The sequence below is a fragment of the Chanodichthys erythropterus genome, chromosome 9 (assembly GCF_024489055.1).
Source record: "Chanodichthys erythropterus isolate Z2021 chromosome 9, ASM2448905v1, whole genome shotgun sequence".
In the NCBI taxonomy this organism is placed as follows: Eukaryota; Metazoa; Chordata; class Actinopteri; order Cypriniformes; family Xenocyprididae; genus Chanodichthys; species Chanodichthys erythropterus.
In genome coordinates, this window is record NC_090229.1 from 16,202,315 (window position 1) to 16,227,620 (window position 25,306).

At 34.8% G+C, this 25,306-nt stretch overlaps 3 protein-coding genes across 9 annotated transcripts; all 3 read left to right on the forward strand.

Moving 5' to 3' along the window:
* The first annotated feature begins 1,626 nt into the window (after positions 1 to 1,626).
* On the forward strand, positions 1,627 to 7,662 carry LOC137027022 (tumor necrosis factor receptor superfamily member 14-like). 2 transcript variants are annotated; one of them, XM_067394757.1, is made up of 8 exons: positions 1,627 to 2,096; positions 3,770 to 4,119; positions 4,491 to 4,616; positions 4,778 to 4,933; positions 6,566 to 6,653; positions 6,727 to 7,112; positions 7,219 to 7,258; positions 7,446 to 7,662. In XM_067394757.1, exons 2-6 carry the CDS (start codon positions 3,993 to 3,995, stop codon positions 6,965 to 6,967), a joined length of 738 nt encoding a protein of 245 aa, XP_067250858.1. In that variant the 5' UTR covers positions 1,627 to 2,096; positions 3,770 to 3,992; the 3' UTR covers positions 6,968 to 7,112; positions 7,219 to 7,258; positions 7,446 to 7,662. The 2 variants fall into 2 exon arrangements, with proteins under 2 accessions (XP_067250858.1, XP_067250857.1); XM_067394756.1 differs by having other exon boundaries at positions 6,727 to 7,258.
* Positions 7,663 to 11,184: 3,522 nt separating this feature from the next.
* LOC137027026 (tumor necrosis factor receptor superfamily member 14-like) lies at positions 11,185 to 17,589 on the forward strand. Of its 5 annotated transcripts, none has more exons than XM_067394770.1 (6): positions 11,185 to 11,364; positions 15,836 to 15,894; positions 16,374 to 16,499; positions 16,595 to 16,750; positions 16,889 to 16,976; positions 17,100 to 17,589. In XM_067394770.1, exons 2-6 carry the CDS (start codon positions 15,882 to 15,884, stop codon positions 17,200 to 17,202), a joined length of 486 nt encoding a protein of 161 aa, XP_067250871.1. In that variant the 5' UTR covers positions 11,185 to 11,364; positions 15,836 to 15,881; the 3' UTR covers positions 17,203 to 17,589. The 5 variants fall into 5 exon arrangements, with proteins under 5 accessions (XP_067250871.1, XP_067250867.1, XP_067250868.1 ...); XM_067394766.1 differs by having other exon boundaries at positions 11,189 to 11,364; positions 14,665 to 15,894; positions 17,100 to 17,588; XM_067394767.1 differs by having other exon boundaries at positions 11,189 to 11,364; positions 15,467 to 15,894; positions 17,100 to 17,588.
* A 3,120-nt stretch (positions 17,590 to 20,709) lies between these two features.
* On the forward strand, positions 20,710 to 25,017 carry LOC137027025 (tumor necrosis factor receptor superfamily member 14-like). Of its 2 annotated transcripts, none has more exons than XM_067394765.1 (8): positions 20,710 to 20,781; positions 21,699 to 21,972; positions 22,170 to 22,298; positions 22,392 to 22,541; positions 23,155 to 23,242; positions 23,325 to 23,507; positions 23,593 to 23,655; positions 24,312 to 25,017. In XM_067394765.1, the coding sequence occupies exons 2-7, from the start codon at positions 21,843 to 21,845 to the stop codon at positions 23,606 to 23,608; spliced, it is 696 nt and encodes a 231-aa protein (XP_067250866.1). In that variant the 5' UTR covers positions 20,710 to 20,781; positions 21,699 to 21,842; the 3' UTR covers positions 23,609 to 23,655; positions 24,312 to 25,017. The 2 variants fall into 2 exon arrangements, with proteins under 2 accessions (XP_067250866.1, XP_067250865.1); XM_067394764.1 differs by having other exon boundaries at positions 23,593 to 23,638.
* Positions 25,018 to 25,306: the final 289 nt, after the last annotated feature.

Below are 25,306 nucleotides of genomic sequence, written 5' to 3' on the forward strand. Positions count from 1 at the left end.
AATACGGCGCACCCTGCGTAATGAAGGCCTCCATGCCAGAACTCCCAGGCACACCCCCTTGCTGTCTCCAAAGAATAAGAAGAGTCGACTGCAGTATGCCAAAAGTCATGTGGACAAACCACAGAAGTTTTGGGATAGTGTTCTGTGGACTGATGAAACAAAATTAGAACTGTTTGGGCCCATAGATCAACGCTATGTTTGGAGGAGGAAGAACAAGGCCTATGAAGAAAAGAACACCTTGCCTACTGTGAAGCATGGCGGTGGGGTCAATCATGCTTTGGAGTTATTTTGCTTCTGCAGGTACTGGGAAGCTTCAGCGTGTGCAAGGTACCATGAATTCTCTTCAGTACCAGGAGATATTGGATGACAATGTGATGCAGTCCGTCACAAACCTGAGGCTTGGGAGACGTTGGACCTTTCAACAGGACAATGATCCCAAGCATACCTCCAAGTCCACTAGAGCATGGTTGCAGATTTAAGGCTGGAACATTTTGAAGTGGCCATCGCAGTCACCAGACTTAAATCCGATTGAGAACCTCTGGTGGGACTTAAAGAAAGCAGTTGCAGTGCGCAAGCCTAAGAATGTGACTGAACTGGATTAGCCCATGATGAATGGGCGAAGATACCTGTAGATCGCTGCAAGACACTTGTGTCAAGCTATGCTTCACGTTTAAAAGCTGTTTAACCTTTTCTTGGTTCATTCCATGTTTTACAGGCAACCTCTCTCATGCTAATTCAGATTTGCACAGTTGGTTTTAAATTAATCTGGTTTATTTTAATTCAGGACTCCATAGTCCAGGTTTTATTAATCTGTACTTAATCTGTGTTTCAGAAAGCCATTTTTAAGACATTAAGGCTTATCCTGACTTAATTTAAACCCTGTCCGGGAAACCGCCCCTAAATGTTCTGCTGTGGGTACAACATGTCACATATGAAGTGAACAAATTTAGGATGCTGCTGCAAAAGGGCCCTGTTTGTATTTGCAATCAGGGGCGGAGCCAGACATTGTAAACATTCGGGGCTTAGCCCAAATCTATGTTTGTCCAAAGACATTTTAATTTTCTATTAACAGCTGACATGAAAGGAGCTTTTGTTGCCGTATTCTTGTTCAGAAAATGTACATTATTTGACACTGTAATTTGTAAAACTTTATTGAACGTACCAGCTCTAGGGGGGCCCGGGGGCATGCTCCCCCGGGAGAAAATTTTGTACATTTTAAGGTTAAATGCATCAATCTGGTGCACTCTGGAAACACAAAATTAAGAGCTTCAACACATGTACAGTGTGCAAATTGAACAAAGAAACAGCATTGACTTGTACCTGGACATTAAAAAGGGTTCAAACATCTTTTTTTACAATACTTTTGTACTCATTTCTTTTTAAAAGATAAATCCTTGAGCTTTTATTTTGATCATCACCAGCTGATCGTGTGCGCAAATGTGCGAGAGAGAGAAAGCTCCTTTCTCGGATACTGTAGAAAAGCGGTATTGAACTGCTTAACGTATTTTAATAGAGAGATGTGTTAAGAAAAAATATATTTTGAAACCTCTAACCTGAAATTCCTGCTTGCTGACTGTCTCGCACTCTTGCAAAATCGGCTGGCGCCGCCCCTGTTTGCAATTATCATGCATGCAATCACTCTGGTCTGACACCCGTTCAACACAGTGCGTTATTTGTCTAGTAGCCTAACCAGACACGGATATGCCTCGGATCTTTTTTAGGGCGGTTTTTAAATTAGATTAGAACTGTTAAGTTATTCAAATTAATAATCGTTATTCTCGCGAATGCGCTCTTTTAACTATTATAACAAAATGCAGAAACGATATGATAGATAAATAAATAAATAACCTTACGCAGAAAGCTTAGAAAGCTGAATTTTCGTGAGAGTGCATCTCAGCTTGTGCGCTTCCGCCTGCTCAACCGATGTGATTGATTATAAGAGACTCGTATAACAAACTTTTCTTGGGCTGTGACCGACGCCATATCAGGAAAGCAAAACTGAAAGGACGCTTTTCTCAGAAAACGAGCAACCAATGTCTGTGATCAATAATTTGTGAAAGAAACAGACGTGAAATTACTCTATAGCCTATCAGATGGTAAGTAGCCTAGTTTTTAGTGTTTTATTAAAAAGAAAAACTGCCGCTTTGAACTGAGCTAAAAAATCACGGCACAAAAATATAGACTTTTGTTGTCCGTATCTTAAAGGCATTCGACAACTGACCAATTTATATAAATGCTCCCTTTTTAGGAGTCGCTTTGACCCTATACATGTTATTTCTAAATTTCCATCGCTTTTCGACTAAAGTTCTGAAGTGAAAGTAGACCAGTGTTGCCAGATTGGAAATGTCCAATTATCGTACTAAAAGCTCAAAATTATCTTATTTGGAAGAAAATTATTGTACATGACTTTTTAGTATAGGTAAATGAACTAAATTAATAACTAATGATTTTTATAGCGGAAATAATTAATACTGAACTAACTTAAGCTGGACAATCACACTATTTTAGCTGCTGTAGGCTACAACCAAAATTTTTTTCCCTCTATATCTGTAAAGCTATACTTAGACATAGTCTGCATTGTAAAAAGCGCTGTATAAATAAATAAAGGTGACAAGACGAGTCAAACGTACAAAATACAGCTATTTATCTATAGACCAACAACTTTTAGACATGACCTGCAAATTACCACAATACATAAATAATTAGGCGTAGCCTACCAGTGAGAAACAACTGACCTAAGCGCCGCGGCAGGAACTTTAACTTGTAGACGTAACATGAGATGAGATGGAAGACAAGACATGCCTACAAAGTTCACGTTCTCCTTACAATCATGACGTTGAGGATCCACACAGCTAGATCAATGAACCGATTATAACGTCCATCATTTTGAAGTGTCACAAAATACTGAAATTATCGTACATTATGGGATTTTTTTCTTTAATGATCGTACAGAGGTCAAAATTATCGTACGTCTGGCAACACTGAAGTAGACTGTTTTGCCTTATGCTCTTAGCCTGTTTGCTCCTCCCATTTCCTAGTGGTTCATTTGCATTAAAATGAACAGATTTCAGCTTTTTATTATATTGATTTACTGATTTATTCAGGCATTTGATATGAAAATCTATGATAATAAAATATGAATTATTATGTTTATATATTTCATATCAGTGGTGGGGGAGGGAGCATGTAGGATAATAGTGGGATATTATAGTAGTGTATAGCAAAACAAAGAGTTATCCATTTTATTCCTCAAAAGGTTTACAATACGTTGTAACTATAATTTCTATTACAAAATGCTATTAAATATTATATTTTATGTATTTAGTGGAAATGACAATGGGGGAATATGTTTGTGATGTTTTAGGGAAAATGTTAAAAATGCAGGTTTATAGTAGACAAAAAAGTAAACTAATGAGAGTGTGTAACGTGTTTTCAGAGAATCTATTTCCTATATACTGATTGGCTTCTTTGCTCTGTCTCCTCTCCATCAATAAGCTGGTGTGTGGTGGGCGTTCTGGCACAATATGGATGCCATTAGCATCATCCAGGTGGATGCTGCACATTGGTGCTTGAAGAGATTCCCCCCTTATATATAAAGCACTTTGAATGCAGAGAAAAGCACTATATAAATGTCACACTCACAAATTATTATTATTATTAAATATTCACAAGACAAAAGTGCCTTTATTTGAAGAGACACCCAAATATAAATGCATAAGCAAGAAAGTTTACAGTGAGCTGATTCTTTTGTTTTTCTTTCTTTTTTCAGTTTGTTTGCCAAAGAATGGATATGTCTACATGATGCTTGTGGAAATACAACCTGCACAAGATCTGATTTTTGAACTACCGTCAGTTTTCAACAAAATCCTTCCATACAGCTGTTAAGGCACCCATCAGACCATACAACTAATGTCACAGCTAATGTGAAAGCTGAGGAAATGTTTCCTCAATGCTCACATTAACTGACTAAACTTCACTGAGATTTATGTGACATGTTCACTTTGAAGATTACTGTTCTCATTACTGTTATTGTTTCACTTAACTATGAACTTTGCTTCTGTGGATGTGCTCATGCTGAATATGAGATAGATAGGCAGTGCTGCCCGATGTGTGCTCCTGGTAAGACTGCTAATAAAAAGTTATACCACAGTTTACAGATTTTGAACAATTTGTATGATTTCAAAGCTCCTAACTTTTGGCGTTTTTTATTTGTTCAAGCTATATTAACATTTATTTTTATATTTAACATTTAAATTAACTTTTTTTTTTTTTTTTACTGTTTAATAAATATATTACTTAATTGATGATAATCTGCTTTATTCTGCATTAATGAATATATTTTGTCTGCATAAAAGCATTTGTTTGGTTGGGAAAAAAAAAAAAAAAAAACTAAATTAGAAAGTTAGTATACTATGACAATGCATTTTGCATGACATTACCCTGTGAGTCCTCTTGAAATTAAATAACAAATTTTATGTGCTGTTTTTCAGGAAATCATGTTCTTTGGCACTGCACAGATGACACCAGCACAACTTGTGTTCCATGTCCTGAATTGACTTACATTGATGAACCCAGCGGCTTCACAAAATGCTTTACTTGTACTATGTGTGATGAAAGTGAGTGTTTCACCCTTTATATGTTCATCTGAAAAAATATTTTATAGATTTCATTATTTGAATCAGCTTGATCTTTTGATGCAGGTGATTTAGCATCTGAACTAACTGTTCCTAACAGTAACTTATGCAATATGGTTTCTGCTGACTTGTTTCTATCTTAGATCGAAGGTTAAGTGTGAATAAAGCATGTACTCGGTCGTCAGATACTGTTTGTGGGCCGCTGGAAGGATTCTACTGCCCTGAACAAAATAAAGGCAGCTGTACATTCGCTGTGAAACACTCTGAATGCAGCCCTGGACAATATATCAAACAAGCAGGTAAATGATAAAAGTATATAAATATACATTATGGCGGCAACCTATAGCCGCTGAGAGGCTAAGCTAAGCAGCAGGACAAACTCTGTGACATGTTTCGTTTCTCAGCATTTAAAACCATGTACATTTATTGATGCTATGTTGAATAAGAGAAAAACATAAAAGAGAGTCCATAAGAGAAAACACTTGAAATGGTAGACACGTTGAAAATGGTTAAAACGGTCAACAGAAAGTGAGCGTTCCCAGCTCACCCCCTCTCTACGCAACTAGTTTCAAAAACAGGAAACACTATTACGTAAATACTTACCTACACCTGTGCATGACCAACATACCCGGAAAAACACTAAATAAAAGACATACATTTTCTGCACTTACATACATGGACAGTGAATGAATTGCTGTTTATTGTTATCTGTGCAGCATTAGTTCCAGTTAAGGAAACAAAGCGTTACCTTTTGTGAAGTGTCAAGTCAAGTCATCTTCATTTATATAGCGCTTTTCACAATACATATTGTTTCAAAGCAGCTTCAAGTCAAGTCAAGTCAAATTTATTTATATAGCGCTTTTACAATTGGTAATTGTTTCAAAGCAGCTTTACATATTAGAAGCACAGAAAAAAAAGGGAAGTGGTTAAAACTGTACAAACAAGTGTGGTAATATGTAACATATACAAGATGGTGCTACATTAAGCCAATGTCGGCTGACTTCCAGGGGTGGAAAAAACCCCCTAGGAGAAAAACCCAGCGTGCTAGCACTGGGAAAAAAGTCCTAGGAGGGAAAAAACCCCTTGGAAGATATATAATGTAAATGTATATGGAGATCAAAATCTGAATTGTACATTTTTATTATAGAGATTAAAAATCGATTATATATAAATATATGCTTCACAGTGACAATAGGAAATTTATTATCGTTGGTTTTGGATTGAATCACTTCCGTTGTAAAAACTGTTAATTATTACTTTAGGGGCAGCTTAAATGACACCTTTACTGAAAACCGAATACCTTTAATGCATTCTTGCCATTCATTAACATGTTTAGTCTATAGGCTTGCGTGTTTGAGTATGTATGTGCGCAGAAGCTTGGTCTTTTTTTTTTTTTTTTTAAAGTGATATTTGCCAAATTACAAATTACTTTACTGGTCTGCATAATACAGAAAAAATTGTTGTGTCCGCAGATTTATGTGAACTGGAATAATTTGATAATATTTTGTCTATACATAGGGAAAGGAAAGGGAAGGAGGCCTTCGCAGGGGATAGTTTAGTTGAAACGTCAGGGCCGCATTATCATCATGTCTAGATGCAGGTCCTTCATCTCAAATGGATACGGCCTGGATCTGGCAGGCTGCGGAAAACCTTGGGACAAACAAAGAGAGACTAATATTAGTGTAGACGCCTTACTTCTTATGATGTAGCGAGTACATCAGGTGTTATGGGAAGTGTTCCCGGTTCCAGCTAACCTAATCTATGCAGCTTAACAGTTTACATGATTTGAATTATAGAAGTAGATAATGGTTTATGTGTATGCAAGTTTAAACAGATGTGTTTTTAGTCTAGACTTAAACTGACAGAGTGTGTCTGCTACCCGAACAATGTTAGGAAGATAGGAAGTGTCAATATGTCCATTGTCTTTACAGGGACTGGCTTCACAGACACAGTATGTGCTGATTGTGAAGGTGACACGTATTCAAACGGCTCTTTTTCATCTTGTTTACCACACACAAAGTGAGTGTTCACTTATTATGTGTGCTGTTGGTCATCATTTTTCAACACATCTGATTCTGGATATCATTCACAGATGTGAAGCATTGGGACTTACTGAAACAAATCCAGGAACAAAATCATCTGACAGTGAATGTGGAAATCCCCCTGCTTTAGCAATCATTATTTCTAGTGTTATAGTTACTTTAATATTAATTACAGTAGTATGTGTTTTAACAATTATATATATTCGAAAGAAGAAACATTCTAAACATTCAGGTAAGCTTTATTCAGTTTGTTCAGAATACAATTATGAGATCTATAGTTGTTTTATATAGTTGTTATAAAATCAACTAAATAAATAATATACAGTATAACTGATACTGTAACTAACACTTTTCAATGATCATTCATATACACTATATATTTGCTACAATATTGATTAAATTACTAATTTTGTCTTCTGTTCATACAGGAGTACAGGTATATAGAAATTGTATTTCTTTTTTAACATTAAAGAGAAAAAATAAAGCAATTTTTTACTGTTTTAAATAACTAAATGTATGTTTATCTCTTTTTTTGTAACAAGGAAACAGGAAATTATTTAAATGAAAAAGTCAGTACAAAAGGTAAGAGTATTAAATCATACAACATCACAGTTTATGGCAGTTTAAGTGACAATATTAGATTTTTAATTGTGATTTATGTCATTTTGTTTGTTTGTTTGTTTGTTTATGACTATGGAAGAAATCAATGCAAAACACTTTAGTGCTTGTGCAAGCTGAAAAGTAATGCTTTCCTTCACTGTGTATTCAGTTGTTGGTGGCCGGACAAATGCTGAGACGTTCAGATTGGAAGAACAAGTACTTAGCCTACAAAATGTGAATGACCTCAGTTCCCAGACTACTCAGCAAGAATTTATCATGCCTGAAGTCAAGCTGCTAGAGCCACAAACAGTCCTTGAAACAAACTGAGGGGCACTGAGGGGCAGCATCGGCCATGCATATGAACTGCTGTGCTCCCAGCTTAAAAAGTATTGTGAAGCAACAATATGAACATGAGGAATATTAACTGTGATAAAACATGAAACACTTCTTAACAGAAACATTGTTCATTTTCTTTTTTTTTTTATTACTTAAATGTATTCTTTTACCACTATGTGTGTTACGAAGGGAGGCAGGAGATCCAAATGCAGCGTTTTATTAAAGGTAAGCGTGGTCGTACAAGCAGGGTCAAACAGGAGCAAGCAGGTACAGCAGAGGGTAGACAGAATCGTAATCCAGGTACAGGCAGAGGTCAGGGCTGGCAGATATCGCTCACAGGTCGGTATACAAAGCAAGGGTCAGGACAGGCAGCAACGGGTCAATAAACAGGGAACAGGCGGTGGCGGTAACGGTAACAACAAACAGGCTGACAGTAAACACGGGACCGCTCAGAATTGCAACAACAGTTAACAATACTATGCGGTGAGGTGGTGTGTGTGGAAGTCCTTTATAGTCCTGGTAATGAGCTGCAGCTGGGTGTAGTGATCAGTGTAGTGTGCTAGGCTGTATGTGGCAACAGGTGATTGGTGTGGAGTGAACATGTGACTGACAGGGAGGATTATGGGAAGAGGATTGTGGGAATTTGTGCGTATCTGTGTGTTTTCATTATATTTTCAGCACTTTAGTTATCATATTTATAGAACTTTTCAAAAGTAGCCTACTTATTAAATACTGATTGTATTTGCAATTGATATTAGTGGTTTGTATTTGAATAAAATATTTTTTTTCACATTTGACATACTATAGCATATCTGCTATCTGCTAACAAACTCCTCCTTGTCTGATTTTAGTAAAACAGTCAGTGTGGACAGAAGTCACTTTGCACATACTTCTGAACAAATGAAAAAGAAAATGCAACAAAATTGTGTAATGAAGTGTTTCATTTGGAGTTTCAAATATTGTCATTTTACATTGATGCTTCAGGCTAAAAAGAGACCTTGTGTATTGTTAGAAATGCAGCCTAGGTGAGCAGACGAAACTTCTTTTAAAAACATTATATTTGCTACAACTCAGTTTAATGTTCATTGGACTCTTCTAATAACGTTGGTAACATCGGCAAGGACGTGACATGGATGACGTTTATTATCAATAAACTTAAAAATAATAATTTAAGTATGAGGGTTTACTCAAAAATGTTGAGCTACACATAAATAAAACTAAACTCCTTGTTCAGAAAAAGTAATTGTTTTAAGTTGTGTCAATGATTTAGTAGGCTTTAATTGCAGCTGTTTGGGTTTACAGTGCAACAAATAATGAATGCAAGTTGTAGGCTATATAAAATGTACAGGCAAGCAGGAATAATACACTGACTTCATCTCAGCTAAAAAATATGTTTTTAGAATGTTTTGCTAACATACCCATTAAGTTATGAAAATATTATTTCTGAAACTTATTTTAAACATTCAAAATAAACAGTTTTTAAACATTCAAAATATCAAGTTTTTATATTATAGTAAGACGCTGAGAATGTTGTCCTAAGAACGTTTTCTCTCAATGTTATGAGAATGTTCATCAAGTAAAAAAAACATTGTAAGATCATTCCATGAATATTGTTCTCACAACGTTTTCTCTCTTATTTTACTAGAACATTCATTATAAGTACAAATTACACTGTACTCAGAACGTATTATAATAACATTATAAAAACATTCAGCAAATAATAACATTAAAAGGATGTTCTCAGAATGTTATCCTAAGAACATCATAAAAACGTTACAAGAACGTTGTTATAAGAATGTTTTTGCTTAACATTATGAGAACATCAGTCAAGTAAAAATAACATCATAAGAAAGTTTTAACAAAGTTGTTCTTGTTTCCTCTCAATGTTACGAGAATGTATTATAAGAATGTTCCTGAAAATGTATTTTTAGGAAAGTTTTTTTTTTCTCTCTAAAATCTAGCGTTTGTGTTTTCTTTTCAGCACTTTAGTTTTATATATATATATATATATATATATATATATATATATATATATATATATATATATATATATATATAACTTTTCAAAAGCAGATAATACAAAATGCATGTTATTTTTTTTTTAGTACTGTCCTGAGTAAGATATTTTACATATAATAAGTTTACATATAAAATCCACAAGACAATAAAAATAGCTGAATTTATTAAAATAACCTCATTCATAAGTATGTGAACTCTTGATTCTTAATACTGTGTGTGGTTACCTGATCTGTTTTTTTGTTTTGTGATGGTTGTTCATGAGTCTCTTGTTTGTCCTGAGCAGTTAAACTGAGCTCTGTTCTTCAGAAAATTCCTCCAGGTCCTGCAGATTCTTCAAGTTTTCAAGCATTTTTTGCATATTTGAACCCTTTCCAGCAGTGGCTTAAACTCAACTATTAAAAAAGGTTCAAATATTCACTGATGCTCCAGAAAAAAACATGATGCATTAATAGATGGGGGGTGAAAACATTTAGAATTTGAAGATCAAGGTAAATTGTATTCAACTTTTCTTCTGGGAAACTAGTATCTTCTGTTGCTTCCGAAGGGCAGTACTAAATTAAAAAAAAAAAAAAAAAAAAGATATTCAAGCGAAATCTTCATCCCGTTCAAAATTTTTCGCCCCCCGACTCTTAATGCATCATGTTTCCTTCTGGAGAATGTTTGACCCTTTTTTAATAGTTGTGTCTGAGTCCCTCAGTTGTCCTCCATGTGAAAACATGGATCTCAAAATCATTCAGTCACTGTTGTAAAATATGCAAAAGATGGTGGAAAACTGAAGAATTTTTGGGACCTGGAGATTTTTTTTTTTTTAATTAATTAATTGATTGAAATTTGTGAACACAGAGCAGGATATAGTGACTGTATAACTGACTATAACGACTGACTATATAACATCAGACTGATTAGAGGCATTGCCATGGTAGAGAGAGACTGCCACATTATTGTAACTCACCCTGATCTGTAAAGATCAACTACAGTCATATGGTACAGTGAGAACATTTACTGTATTGGCAGCATATTTCACACCTTTTGATAACACACTATATATATATTATTACAAACATTATGGATTTTATGACACTTATGTAATTTAGGTAATGTAAGTGTATTTTGTAATTGTGGCATCTGTAGCCTGTGTAATTATTTCAGCACTAATGGTGATTTGAAACTTAATATTTCAATATTTCATTAACTAAATGTTAAAAGTACAAAATTGAAAGAAATGAAATGAAAAAAAAAAAAAAAGAATTGCTCATTTTGCTGAATGAGATTCAAAGATCTGAGGCAGTAAAATAATCCTAACTTCGCATCACTAGACTAGATTAGACTAGTTATCGCAGGTTTGTCAAATTCTCTTGAAACTTATCTGACAAACTATAAACAATATTTAAATAGGTGAAGCATCAAAGAAAGTGTACCAAGTGTATCAAGCTCATGCCATGCCAGAACATTCTCAGAACGCCCCCCCTCCCCTAAACAAGAAAAAAAAAAAAAAAAAAACAAAAACAACAACAACAACTAAATTCAAAAACAAAACAAAAAAAACACAAACTGCCATGTGAGGTCAAAAAGGGGAGGCCAAGGTTCTGTGACACGGCCACTAGCACCGCCCCTGTTAGTTAATGCCTTATTGGAGAATATGTTTACCTTCAGTTTGGAAGTTGGAAGTCAAGAATCAAGATTTCTTTTTCATTTCATTAGAATTCATATGAAATTGGCCTTCAACACCAATGGTAAGACCATGTGTTTTATTAAATCAAGATTCTTACGATTTCATTAAATATTTTTGTGTGCAAATTGTATCCTCGTATCTATTTAAACATCCACTGCGTTTGAGAGATAGGAGTAAATAAAACGTAATTCGTCAACATTTAAATCTATTTAATGATCCTAACATGTAAAATTGCCTTTACCTAATTTGGCACTATTGTATCAATTAGATTATCCTAAGCATGTCAAAAAGATTTAAAGATGATTTCTTAAGTTGTATAAACAAATTAGGGTTTGCCAACTCTCAGGCATTTGGAGTGAGACACAAGCTTACAGACAGGGTTGCAAACAAAACTGGCCAATCAAAAATAGCCCGTGGAGGGGGTGGGTCGGAGCACCAATCAAGTAACGTTACAGGGCTGTGTCCGAAATCGCCCCTAAAAATTACATAGCCTACGTTTATACACTTTTATTGTAGAACTATGTTTATTATTATTATTATTATTGTATTAAATAAAATAACGCATTACCTATTTAGCCTAACAAATTAACTCTTAAATAATAAAATGAATAACTATAACTGGCTGACTAAAACCAGCTTTAAAATAGACGACAACTAATGAAACATGGAATTATTCGACATACAAAGATGAATCCTTAATTTCTTTCTAATGAAATGTACTCTGTGTTATTAATCAGTCAATCGTATAAGTCTGATGGCTATCATCTGGCAACAATAATGCAGGAGAGAAGAGAGTTCTACAGAAAGAGCAGTGCACGCAGACATTCGCGTGAGCACAGGACAAAGTTTGAGCGCGCACACGCAATATCTGAGAGGGAGAGCAGAACCACGAGACCACTGAGAGCGTGCGTCCATTTTTGTGAAGTGGTGAAGGAAATCCACTTGCGAGCGGAGAGGTTCGTGCTTCCATTACATGGATGTGCTTTCTTTCGTCGTTTATCTTTTGAATAACGCCGTAGAAACTGACTCAAGATGAAAAGGCATGTCCTGCATGCGCTATGCACTGATGGTGTGCCCCATGCCGCCCCAGGCTGCTGCCATATGCCAGAATCCGCCACTGGGTCTATAGGCTACTACACTTTTTTTGCCACACTATTTAGACCAGGGGTGCCCAGTCCAGAGGGCTGTTTCATAAAAGATGCTAAGAAAAGTGAGGATTAAACTCCAAAACCTGACTTGAATTAACCTAACAAATGAGTTTGGTCTAAAACGGTTTCATAAAAGGTAATTGAAGTTCATACAGTCCCGCTAATTCGATCCAGGTTCACCTAGTCAAGATAATTTCGCGTGCACGGTTTTTTTTAAAACGCCTAGAGGTCGATCATGGATCAAATCGATCCACCACAGGAAATGGCATACATTTTGTGCTATTTTATGCGTTTGAGACATGGTGTTTTCCTCAGTGCATAACTTACTTTTCACAAGTTTATTCTCCATCGGTAAATGTTTGAAAGTAATGAAAATATTTCTATTTTGCTGCTAAACTTCACAGTGAACGAGCGCTGATGCGCACATGCGCGCTAAACAGACGGAATGCAATAGAAGCAATAATTCTAAAATATAGCCTACATTTCGCTAAAATATTTGATGTTGGACATTAAATGTGCCTTGTGTACAAGTTTAAACCTACAAGTAAGTGTATGTTTTTATGATAGCAACTGTAAATGGACTATTGTAATGCGGTAAATCAATATACTTTGGGACAATTATTGAGTTTAGATTCATCTTACCAATTAAAATTTAGTCTGCATATTTATTTTAATTTTTAATTTTGTGATCTTAATTTGTGCTCTTCTAATAACCATAAAGAGTACTACTGCCAAACAAAACCTGAGAGAAATGTAAAAAAAAATAATAATTAAATATTGGGCACAAAACATTTAGTCAGTAAGAAAGGAAAACCTTTACACACACACGTACACACACACATTATATATATGGAATTCAGGTTGATTGGGACACTTTTTCCCAGTCATTTCAATAGCAAAACGTGTCCCAATCTACCTGAATTCCATATGTATATAGACCAGAGTATAGATTAAATATGGGCCTTATGCATGGTAGGCTAGCTGACTTTATTGTGCTTTGACTACAGTGGGTAGTTCCAGTGTGGACAACATCCTTACATGTCATTTCTGCAGGCTGTATCTTACTCTGTCACTCTTTTCATAGCTTTTGCTGGCTCTGAAACACTCACTTGGTATTTCTCCTGCTCTTTGTCTAGCAGAAAAATCACTCATCACTTAATGAAAGCTTACAAATGAAGGCCTGATTGTTTCAGGTGCCTTGTCACAGGTTTATTGATTTTAAATTTCTGTGTTACTTTTACTATATTTTCACACTTAAAACAATGATTTGGTAATCCTCTTGTACTCTTCTGACAGTTCTCTCCCAAGTGGTTCCATTGTTGTCAGTATTAAGTCTGAGAATGATTCAGTGGGCTATATAACACTTTTAATTGTCAAGAAATTACTTCTCTTTAAATGTTTTGTTTCTCATCATACTTACCTTTTAATTAAAAAAAGCCTTAAACTTACACCAATATTTTTTTTTATTTAGCACTATTTATTTAGTAAATGTGTGTATTATATATATATATATATATATATAAGGTCAAATAATTGTAATTGAGAGAGTCAGCCGTAATATTGCGTTCCTATTGGTCAGTGTTAGAGAAGCTCAGCTTAGCCTGACAGTTAGCCTTCTCCAGACCGGGCTAGTTTCCCAGCATAAGTTGCCAGAGTAACTAATTTAAGTTAGCTTGAACTAATTTAAGTTTGTTTTATGAAACAGAATTCGCTGACAACAAGTCTGACTAAGTAAAATAAGCCTGGCTTGTTTTCTAATCTTGTTTTATGAAACAGCCCTCAGCTCATGGAGGGCCATTGTCCTGCATTGTCCAGCTCCAACCCCACATCTGAACCTGAGGTCTGACTAGGCAGGTGTGCTGAGGGAAGTTACAGTAGGCTACTGAGTTTGGACACCCTTGATTTAGGGCATACGAAAATAAATGACAATAATTAAAGTTTCTTAAGGGTCAAGATCAAGTTATCTGCATCTCCTGCGCTTCATCAAGCCACTCCCATAATATCTGTCGCGGTTCAAATGCACAAATGCATGTATGGCAGACATCTGTACATCATGTGTGTAAGACTCCAATAAAAATTATTACGTAATTATTCCCTCAAGAATGAATCTCTCAAAGAGTAAAACTGTCGGTGACTATATTATGACACTACACGGCATTATAGTATTATTTGCAAATTTATTTTTAAATCATATTGTCCCTGGTTTACATTAGGGTACTCTTGTGGGAAAGAAGCAGTGGCTGGGACAGACTTTAAGCATCACCACCGCTTAAAAAGATGCAATCTAATACTGTTTACATGAAATAAGCCTGCTCCCGAGCAGGTTTGAGTTTACGGACCTGTTGCTATGACAGCAAGTCCAGGATGAGCGTCGAAGAACCGAACAATCCAAGATCATGCCAAATCGCCATCAGTCAAATCCAGCTAAGTGAGTTAGTGACGTACGAAGAATATGCCCCTGGTCATATGATTTCTCCTTTGAAGAAGTGAGACACAAGCACAATACCAGAAGTATCTGCATATTTTATGTTTTTTTTTCCCACAGCATTATCACAGAAGTATTGCTGTAGTAATAATATATCTTGGCCAGGGTGCCCAGTCTTGTTCTACTAGTATCTATCTTCCTTGTTCAAACTTGAAAATGTTTGGCACTGACAGTTTGCTCAATTTGATATGTTTGAACCTGACTTTTGTTCATGATGCATGTACATAAGTCAGGGCAAATTTGATTAAAAACATATAGGACAAGAGCTGCTTAGCTATAGATAACTTTATGCACTGGTCAAAATGTATGCTCAGTTTAAACAATTACCTTTGGCCAGACCATAAACAAACAATAAATCATTCTTTGTTTTATGCAAACAAATTCCTGGCTTAGAGCATTGTATTGCTTGTTTGGGAAAATTGATAAGATCCAGGAAAAAGACACTAACCCTGAGTGCCTTTAAATTAGCACTTGATTTATGTTTATGTTGGTGTAGAACTCAGTGTTTTTTCTATTTATTTTTATTTCAGCTGTTTCAAGAATCCAACTGTTTCAAATGGGGTATTACCATGTGTGAAACCTAGGCAGAGACTGTTAATCTGTCTCCAGGAATCTGCCAGTTGCAATAAAACTTTCAGGGGCAATACATATACACAATCAGGAGGAACCTCCCTTCTAAGAAGATTCTTTTGTTCAAGATGGTGAAGATACCCATTTAGCCAGCAGTGGCTCATTCATATGCTGAAGAAACCAACTTATGAAGTCTGAACATTGAGCTGTCTCCACTTTAAAACGGAACTAATAAATCTGTATTTCTCTATATATATGAACATGATTAAGTTTGGATTTATCTTATCCATTACTGCAGTTGTCACTTTGAACTTCAAACTGTGTTTCAGTGCATGTGCTTGGGCTGAGTATGAGATAAACGGAGAATGCTGCCCCATGTGTGTGCCAGGTACAGTAAAGCTTAAAATTCAGCTTTTATTAGATAAACAAAATGAAGTTGTGTTTTCAAATAACAAATAAGTAAAGTTTTTGTTTGTCTGTTAACAAATGTATGCATGTAAAAACTGTAATTGGGAAAATCCAGCATTGTTGGTCACCGGCTAGCATAAGGTAGGTTTTGCATGCTGGGACCAGCAAGGGATGCTTGTTACTTGTCCCTAGCATGGGAAGCGTGAGTGCTGGTGGACCAGATTATTCTTGAGAACAGCATGTCTATACTGGTCCACCACCAGCATAAACCATCCTGGACCAATGTGGAATTTGCTGTATTTTTAGCAGGAATATATTTGAGAAGACATTCATCATTTTATACAAATATTTGATATTTATGATACACTGAGGATGTCACTGCGTGAACTTATGACAGAGCACAGCAGTTCACTAGAGTGACTCAGAAGAATTCATGTTTTACATATTTTACTTTTGTAGGAAACCGTGTTCTTTGGCATTGCACTGAATATACCAGCACCACTTGTGTTCCATGTCCTGAATTAACTTACACAGATGAACCCAACGGACTCACAGCATGTTTCCCCTGCTCTGTGTGTGAAGCAGGTGAGCATATTCCACAAAATAAAGACTTGAAATATAAAGAAGTGATTTCTAGTACATTTATAGAAATTAAGAAAAGTGTGTTATTGTTTCCACAGAACAAGGACTAAGAGTAAATAGAACCTGCACACGCTCTATAGATACTGTTTGTGAGCCACTGGAGGGATTCTACTGCATTGAGCAAAATAAAGGCAGCTGTAGATTCGCTGTCAAACACTCTGAATGTGATCCTGGACAATATATCAGACAAGCAGGTGGGTGAGTTGTATCTGTGTAGAAGTTTAGAATTAAAAGTGGCCATTATTAGTTTTGTTAAACATGTTGACAGAAACAAGTAGTACTTGTAATGCTAGACTCTTATTAAAATAGTCATTGTCTTAATATTCTCACAGGAACAGCATTTACTGATACTGATTGTGGTAACTGTGCAGAAGGCACTTACTCTAATGGCACTTTCACTACCTGTCAACCACATTCAAAGTAAGTGATTATTACCATAGATTAAGTGTTTAAAAGATTCTTTTATAAAAGACTACAAATTCTAATATTGCTCACTTTTTTTTCTTTCTTTTTATTTATTTATTTATTTTTTTAAATTTACAGATGTGAGACTGAGGGACTTCAAGAAATAAAACCAGGATCAATGTCATCTGATACTGAATGTGGGAATTCAACAAGTGTTAATGCTTTTTACAGTTTTTTTTAAACTGCTTATACACAATTTCTGAAACTATGGCTCCATTTCTCGAAACTAAAACCACATAAAATGCACATCAAAAACACCTAAGAAAACTTTATTCAAAACTATTCTTTAACTCTTCTAAAAATTGTGTTTTTGCATAGTAATTCTACACACAAACCATTAAATGATTAGCCATATATACACATCAAACAACACAGATGTGAAAAATGTAAAACAGTACTATATTGTGTCTTTTGCTTGTTCAATGTGCAGTGGAGTTTCAGGAGTTTATGGCTCTCAAACATGTATGTACACAAATGCACTGTACAATGTATACAGTATGTATGTACAATTGATGAATTTTACAGTTATTAAACTGAACTGAATCAACACTGAAATGACTTGAGCTGAATAATTGGCTTGTTAGAGCTGATTTTTAGGAGAATTTGAATTTGTTACTATTGTGAAGCTGTATTGAAAAAAACATATTGTATAAAGCACCACAGAAATAGGTGATTTCACTTGTATGCATTTTCAGTATATATTTACAACATTAACAGTAATGCAAGTGTGAAAAATTTACAGTTGTGCAATTATTGGCACCTTTGGTAAATATGATCAAAGATGACTGTAAAAATAAATCTGCATTGTTTATCGTTTTGATCTTTAATTAATAAAATTATCAAAAATCTAACCTTTAAAAGCATTGATAATCCCCATTTCCACCATCAGGACAATAATTATGAACTTCCAATGAACTAAAGATGTTACAAATCTGCCTGGAAGAGGATGTGTGTCTATATCGTCATGATGCCGGTGAGGAGGAATGTTTGAGTGGCCAAAGACTCTAATACGATCACAGCTGGATAATTGCAGAGATTAGTTGAGTCTCGAGTCTCAGAAAGCCTAAAAAAATGATCAAACAGCACCTACATCACCACAAGTTGTTTGGGAGGGTTTCAAGAACAATACTCTCATCCAGAAACAATCCACCATATTCAGTTGTCAGACAAGACTGGAACTTCAAACGGGACCAGCGTCTATGGTCAGAAACTAAAAAAATTTGCTTTTTGGCGGCAAAACCACCAGATGGGTTTGGTGCACATATGGATAAAAAGTACCCCATATCCATGGTTAAATATACTGCTGGATCTTTAATATTGTGGGACTATTTTTCTGCTGGAAGTCCTGGACATCTTCTTCAGAAACATGGCATCATGGATTCTATAAAATACCAACAGATAAAAAAAAATCAAAACCTGGCTGCTTTTGCTAGAGATCCAATAATGGGCTGTGGTTGGATCATCCATCAGGAAAATGATCCAAATCAAACATCAAAATCAAAACAAAAATGTGTCACTGAGCACAAAATGAAGCTTCTGCTATGGCCGTCCCAGTCCCCTGACCTGAACCCTATAGAAAATGAGTGGAGTGAACTGAAGAGAAGAAGCACCAACATGGAGTTGGGAATCAGTAGGATCTGGAGAGATTCTGCATGAAGGAATGGTCTCTGATCTCTTGTCAGGTGTTCTCCAAACTCATCAGGCATTATAGGTGAAGACTGTTATCTTGGCAAAAGGACGTTGCAAAAAGTATTGAATAAAAGGGTGCCAATAATTGTGGCCAATGTGTTTTGGAGAAAAGCCCTTATTTCATTAAGAGATTTTCCCTACATTTTCAATTCTTTTACTTCAATGAAAGGTTAGATTTCTGTGATTTTTAAAATAAAAGATCAAAAGGATTAGCAATGCAGATTTATTTTTACAAGTTTCTTTGTTCATATTTACCAAGGGTGCCAATAATTCTGAGCACAACTGTATTTTCAAAACAATGAGTTTTGTTTTCTAAACAGGAATGCAAGTATGTAAAAAGTAAAAATAAATTATTTTCAAAACAATGAGATCTCTACCACCCTGTTCTGACATGACCCCTCTTTATTCCTTAACCCTTGTGCACCAATTAAAAAAGTTACTCTGAGGTCCAAAATTGAAGTTTGGGAGTTCAGACTTTTTGGTCTCATTTTAAAGTAGGCCCTTGGTAGATTATTGTTTAAGTAAAAAAAAAAAAAAAAAAAAGTAAAAAGTGGAACAAAAAAGTTATAGAGGTTTTAGTTTATGAAAATGATTTATGAGCATTTTTTACCCAAAAATGAAAATAATGTCATTTATTACTCACCCTCATGTCGTTCTACAGCTGTAAGACCTTTGTTCATCTTCGGAACACAAGTTAAGGTATTTTGATGAAATCCAATGGCTGAGTGAGGCCTCTGTAAGACAGCAATGCCACTGAAAATCTCAAAGTCACAATATCTCGGGATGGCCGATTTAAAAAAACTGCTTCGGAGCTTTATGAATTGAATATCGATAGCCATTTGATTGGCGATCCGAATCACTGATTCGAAACAAAAGATTCATAAAGCTCAGAAGCAGTGTTTTGAAATCAGCCTGAATATCATGAGATATTGTTGAAGTTGTTATTTTGGCACACAAAAAGTATTCTTGTCACTTCATAATATTAAGGTAGAATCACTTTACTACTCACATGAACTGTTTTAAATATGTTTTTAGTACCTTTATGGATCTTGAGAGGTTTGGTGACTTTGCTCTCAATAGAGGCATCATTGAGCCATCAAATTTTATCAAAAATATCTCAATTTGTGTTCTGAAGATGAACGAAGGTCTTACAGGTGTGAAACAACCTGATGGTGAGTAATTAATGACAAAATTTCCTTTTTTGGTGAACTAATTCTTTAAGGTCCTGAGTATAACCAATTTGTGTACCAAATGTAAAATATATTTATTAAAGTAAATATGTTTAAATATTAAAATTCTAATAAAAATACACACTTGTGCCAAAACATATAGGCAAAATTATCCAAAAAACAAAACAAACAAAAAACACTGTACAATACAAAAATGTCCATAAGAACACGCAATGGTTAAGTACTGTTTGTTTTATTTAGAAATATACTTAAACGAACAAATGTGTTTGTGCTGCTAAAAAACAAAAACATAATGTGCCATATAATGCTAGGAAACACAAGACCTGATGCACAATGATCAGCTTAGATTACATCAGCAGCAGCAGCAGCAGCAGCAGCAAAAAAAATAAAAAATACTCTGCCTGCAGTCATTGTCTGACAGGGTGTTTTTCCCCTAATTGAAACAATCACATCTTTGTTCTGTTCTGTGCCAGTGTCAAGTCATGCGCAACTGTTTGAATGCTTTATGAAAACACAAAACAATAAAAATCACACAAATCAAATTCTTCACATACTTAATATTTTTACATTTGAGTAATAAAATATAAAACAAATATTCAGCCTTAAATTATTTAAAAGTGAAGTGAATGATCTGCATCTTTTCTTTCGAACATGGCTTACAATTGGGAAAATTAAAACTCATTATTATTTCTATTTCATAAATGAAATATGTTTAATTTATGCATGAGTAAACTGAATATTCTGTTTTTAAAGCATGTTTATGCAGTTATGTCACCAGTAGTGCAACTCTCTCACTCACTCAGTCACAAGTTTTTCACATGCTTTGGTTCATTTCTCAATGGATTGGTCTGGGGCTGTGAGAAACATCTGACTCCTTTGAAGTAAGTGCTTTTCTTATGCTCTTTTGCAGATTTAATTGTTGTAGTCACTGGTTCTCAAGTCGATAATGCCAAATATGTGCTGTTGGGATGTCGAGAAGAAAGAAAGACAAAGTATGTTCTTGTCAAAGCAGTTGCTGAATAAACTGAAGTTTTTGTTTAAAATGAATTGTTGCAGATTCTAACAGAACTGGCATGTAACTGATTTTTTTTCCTTTTCAGATAAACAAAAGCCTATTCTTGCTTCATAATTTTATACACTCAAGTGCAGTTTCAAAGTTCTTTTCCTGCTGAATTTAATTTTTATTAAAAACTAATAAAAAAAAGACATATTGTCTGGCATACTGTGGTATCTTTAACATAATGAGCTCATTTGACTGCACTTATAGAAATGTATCAAGTGAATATATCGTCCCCTTGGAATTATAAGGTTCCTGCATTCTGCATTCTAATGTACACATAATGTAAATAGGTTTTGACAAAAATATCAGATAGAATCTTATAATTCCTAGGGGAAGATATTGAAAATAAATGACTTCATCTGAACATAGTGTTCTTGGGTGTGAGCTTGGAACTGAATGCAGAGGTTGTGAGCAAGACAGTCTCACTGAACAATCATAAAATCACAAATCGAGTATGTGCTGTTATTTTTCTCTCCATCCTATATGCACAAATTGTGAGAGCACAGGAGGAAATGTATGCCAGATCTAAACATCTCGCTAACAGTTATTTCGAAGCATGTGAAAACTAAAAGTCAATGCTAAATGGCTTTCACAACAGGAGAAAATTATATTAATAAATATCCAGTTGTCAGTTCAAAACTTTTGGTTGTGTGTGTCAGATTTATTAACCCTTTTTGCTGAAATCTCTGCTATACTTCGGTCCTTTCTTGATTTTTTTTTCCTGTTATAACTCCACAGACTGAAATCCAAGAAGAAATGATGATCAGAACCTGCCAAATTCAACACAAAACAGAAGTGTTTCTGGAGTCTGATGGGAAAATTAAATCCACCAACAGCTCTGCACAGACACATTGAGATCAACCTTTTCTTATCTTTATAAAAATGCATATTTTGTTGACTATATTTTTTTATGTTGCTATTATTAATGTTGCATACATAGAACTGGGTTATTGTGTCTGTGCTCATGCTGAATATGAGATAAATGGACAATGTTGCCCCATGTGCGCACCTGGTATGGAAAAAACATTTTGAAGAATTCACAATAACAAAAGAAAATCCTTTTAGTTTTTATTCCAGAAAGTATTGTTTACCAGGAGAATTGCAAAATGTCTTGACATAGCAATAAGTAAAATTTTCATAGCACAGTTTCCAATGTAAAAATGAAAATGAAAAAACTTCTTTTATCACATAGCCTATACTTTTTTTAAGGTAACCGTGTTTTTTGGCATTGTACGGTGGATACCAGCACAACTTGTGAACCCTGCAGTGAATTCACTTACACTGATGAGCCTAATGGTATTGAAAAATGTTTTCCCTGCTCAGCCTGTGATACAGCCGGTAAGTGTTTTACATTTACATGTTCCATCACATGTGAGTCACGTTTCAGTCTTCAGTGTCAGTCTTTAGAAAAACAGCTGTTTTTGTTTGAAGGCTTAAGGACACAGAAGGCCTGTACACCATTATCAGACACAGTTTGTGAACCAGGAGAGGGATTCTACTGTGTGACCCAAGAAAAGGGCAGCTGTAGATCAGCTGTTAAACATTCTCAATGTAAACCTGGAGAATTCATCCAACACAGAGGTATCGATTTTCACATTTTTAGTGTAGATGTTACCAAAGCAAGTGTACAAATTTTTGGCAAATACACATCACATTATTGCATATCAGGACAGGGAGATCAGAACACACATTACTTAATAATGACTGTGCTTGAGTTCTTTCAATGTAATGAGACTGAATTAGAGCAACATTATTACTCATGCAATCTCTGTAGAAATAGTATGAAATTATATCATTTAGATTTCTCAAATCACACCAAGCATAGGCTAGCTGCGCTCTTAGGAAGCACCAATGGATCTTGGTTGGCTTGTTAGTGGAAGATTTTGGTAACAAAATCTTACAAAAGAAACACTTTTTTTTACTTGTTTATTTTATTCACAGATTTGTGATGCATTAAATTATGATAACAAATTGTCGTGAAGTTTTACCAAATTTATAATGACCCTAGGTGTTATGTTTACAATAGGTCGTTCTTAATCTTGAGTAAACATAAGGTTAAATGCTAAACTGCTATATACACTGAATACTTAATACTCCTGGAATAGTGTAAAAATCCCTGATCTGAATTTGAGGTGTAAAATGAAAAAAATTAAAAAACAGTTCATCTTCAAAGAGTGTCTTAATGTCTTTACAGGAACAGAAAGCACAGATACTGTATGTGGAGTCTGCACAAATGGCACTTACTCTGATGGCACTTTCACAGCTTGTCAGCCACATACAATGTGAGTAATCTGACATTGCTACATTAAATACCCATTCTAATCATTATGGATGTGCTAACTTCACACTGTTGCATATCCACAGATGTCAGAGTATGGGTCGTAAACAAATAAAAGCAGGAACTATGTCATCTGATGCTAGATGTGAATATTTTACTCCAGATCTCATTGGAGTTATAACTGGTGTTGTGATCATTGTTGTTGTTATTATTGGAGTCTCATTAATCCAGTTTATCAAACACAAAGTCAAACGCTCATCAGGGATGAGGTAAGGCTTTGACACCTTTCTCCCATCATGTTATAATTTACATTTGCCTGATTAATGGAATTTTTATACTACTTTAATATTTCAGGTTCATCCAGATCTAATGTTGGTGGAGGGCTCTTACATCATTGAGAGTGAGAAAACTAAAAATGTATTTTATCATTTAATAATATTTCATATGTTTAATGTTTCTATATATAAAATATTATGTATTAACAATATTGTAATATCAAAAAAATGTTCTGTATTTATGACAAAGTTTATTCTTAACCAGTTTCATTGAAAACCAAATCTGATTTCTTTATAAATCAATATTTTCAAAAAATCTATTGTATTGGATGCCAAAACATGTACAATTATGATACAGTAAAATACATGTAAAACTATGTGGGGAAAAAATTAACATGGCTACTCAATCAAAAGAATAAACAAGCATATACTTTATTATACTTTTTTAGTACATCTTGGTCGAAACATTAAGTACAATTATAGATTTTCTGTCAGTATAAGTCAAGTATACTTAAGTGTACTTTTAATTATATTTCTGAGAATTACATAAAAAGTACACTTTTTTAATGATACATTCTTAGCTTAAAAGAAATATACCAATAGTACACTTGAATAAACCTATTTTTTTGTAAGTGATAACATATTTGTAAATATATCTCTGTGTATTATTTCTGCTATTCTTTTTTCAATACCCTATTATTTTTTAATATCTATATGTTCTTCTATTTTTTTCTCATTTTATTCCATTTTATATTTGTACATCTGTCTCTAAATACGAAACAAATATTACCCCAACAGATAACTTCCCTCTGCTATGACCAGTGTAAGACTAATGCCGGACTGTCTGGACTGAGAAAGGGCTACTCGTTGAGAAAACAAAAGAAATGAACATTCAAACTCTCTCTTGCAAAATTAGCATCCCCATTTGAGACCTAATCACACTGAGTCGATCATACCTCAGCAATGCCTTAATCTACATCTCCCTTCCTTCACCCCCTCTTCTCTCTACATGCAAAGATGACCTGAAATTCACCCAAAATCTATATGGTTTAATGTGAACAGTTATCATACAACATTATACATGTTTGGTATCATTTGAAATGTCTCAGTGCGACAGGTACAAAGGTCTCATTCCCACAGAAGTAAACCAGAAGCTAATAAAGGTTTAAAGATTTTAGAGTTATTTTGCCCCCTGTAGTGGGTGTGACGACCTTCACCAGGTCTTTCATGCAAATGCACTTCTGTCCCTAAAAAGTGTAAACTACTCAGCCTGGGACCCTGATTAATGCAAATTCTAATTGTGAAGTCATGTTTCCATTTGAAAGAAGTTTCTGTCTTGGTCTGAGTATTTAAAGAGATGTTGCAGGAGACTCAGGGCTCAATCCTGTGCAGATGAACCTTCAGACACTCAGCAATGTGCATCTTTCTAATGTCAGGTATTCATCTTTTACTCTGTTTCTGAGCATTTGATGTTTATATTGATCATCTTTGAGATGATTATGTAATTGGCATGATACATTTACCTGACTAATAAATTGTTACATTTGACTTCATTCTGACTTACTCTGAAATTTTTGGCTCTAGTAGATTACGTTAAGTCCATAACTCCACAAATCTACGCTCAGGTTAGTAACGGACTAAAGTACAGTTTAGGTGGAGCAGTAGGGCACACCAACTGATATTTTAGAGCTCCGACTAGCACATTGGCATTAGTTAAGTATATTTAGACTGTGTAGGCTAATAATGGGTTTTTTCCTTTTAGAGCAACATAGTGTTGCTAGATCAATCTAAAC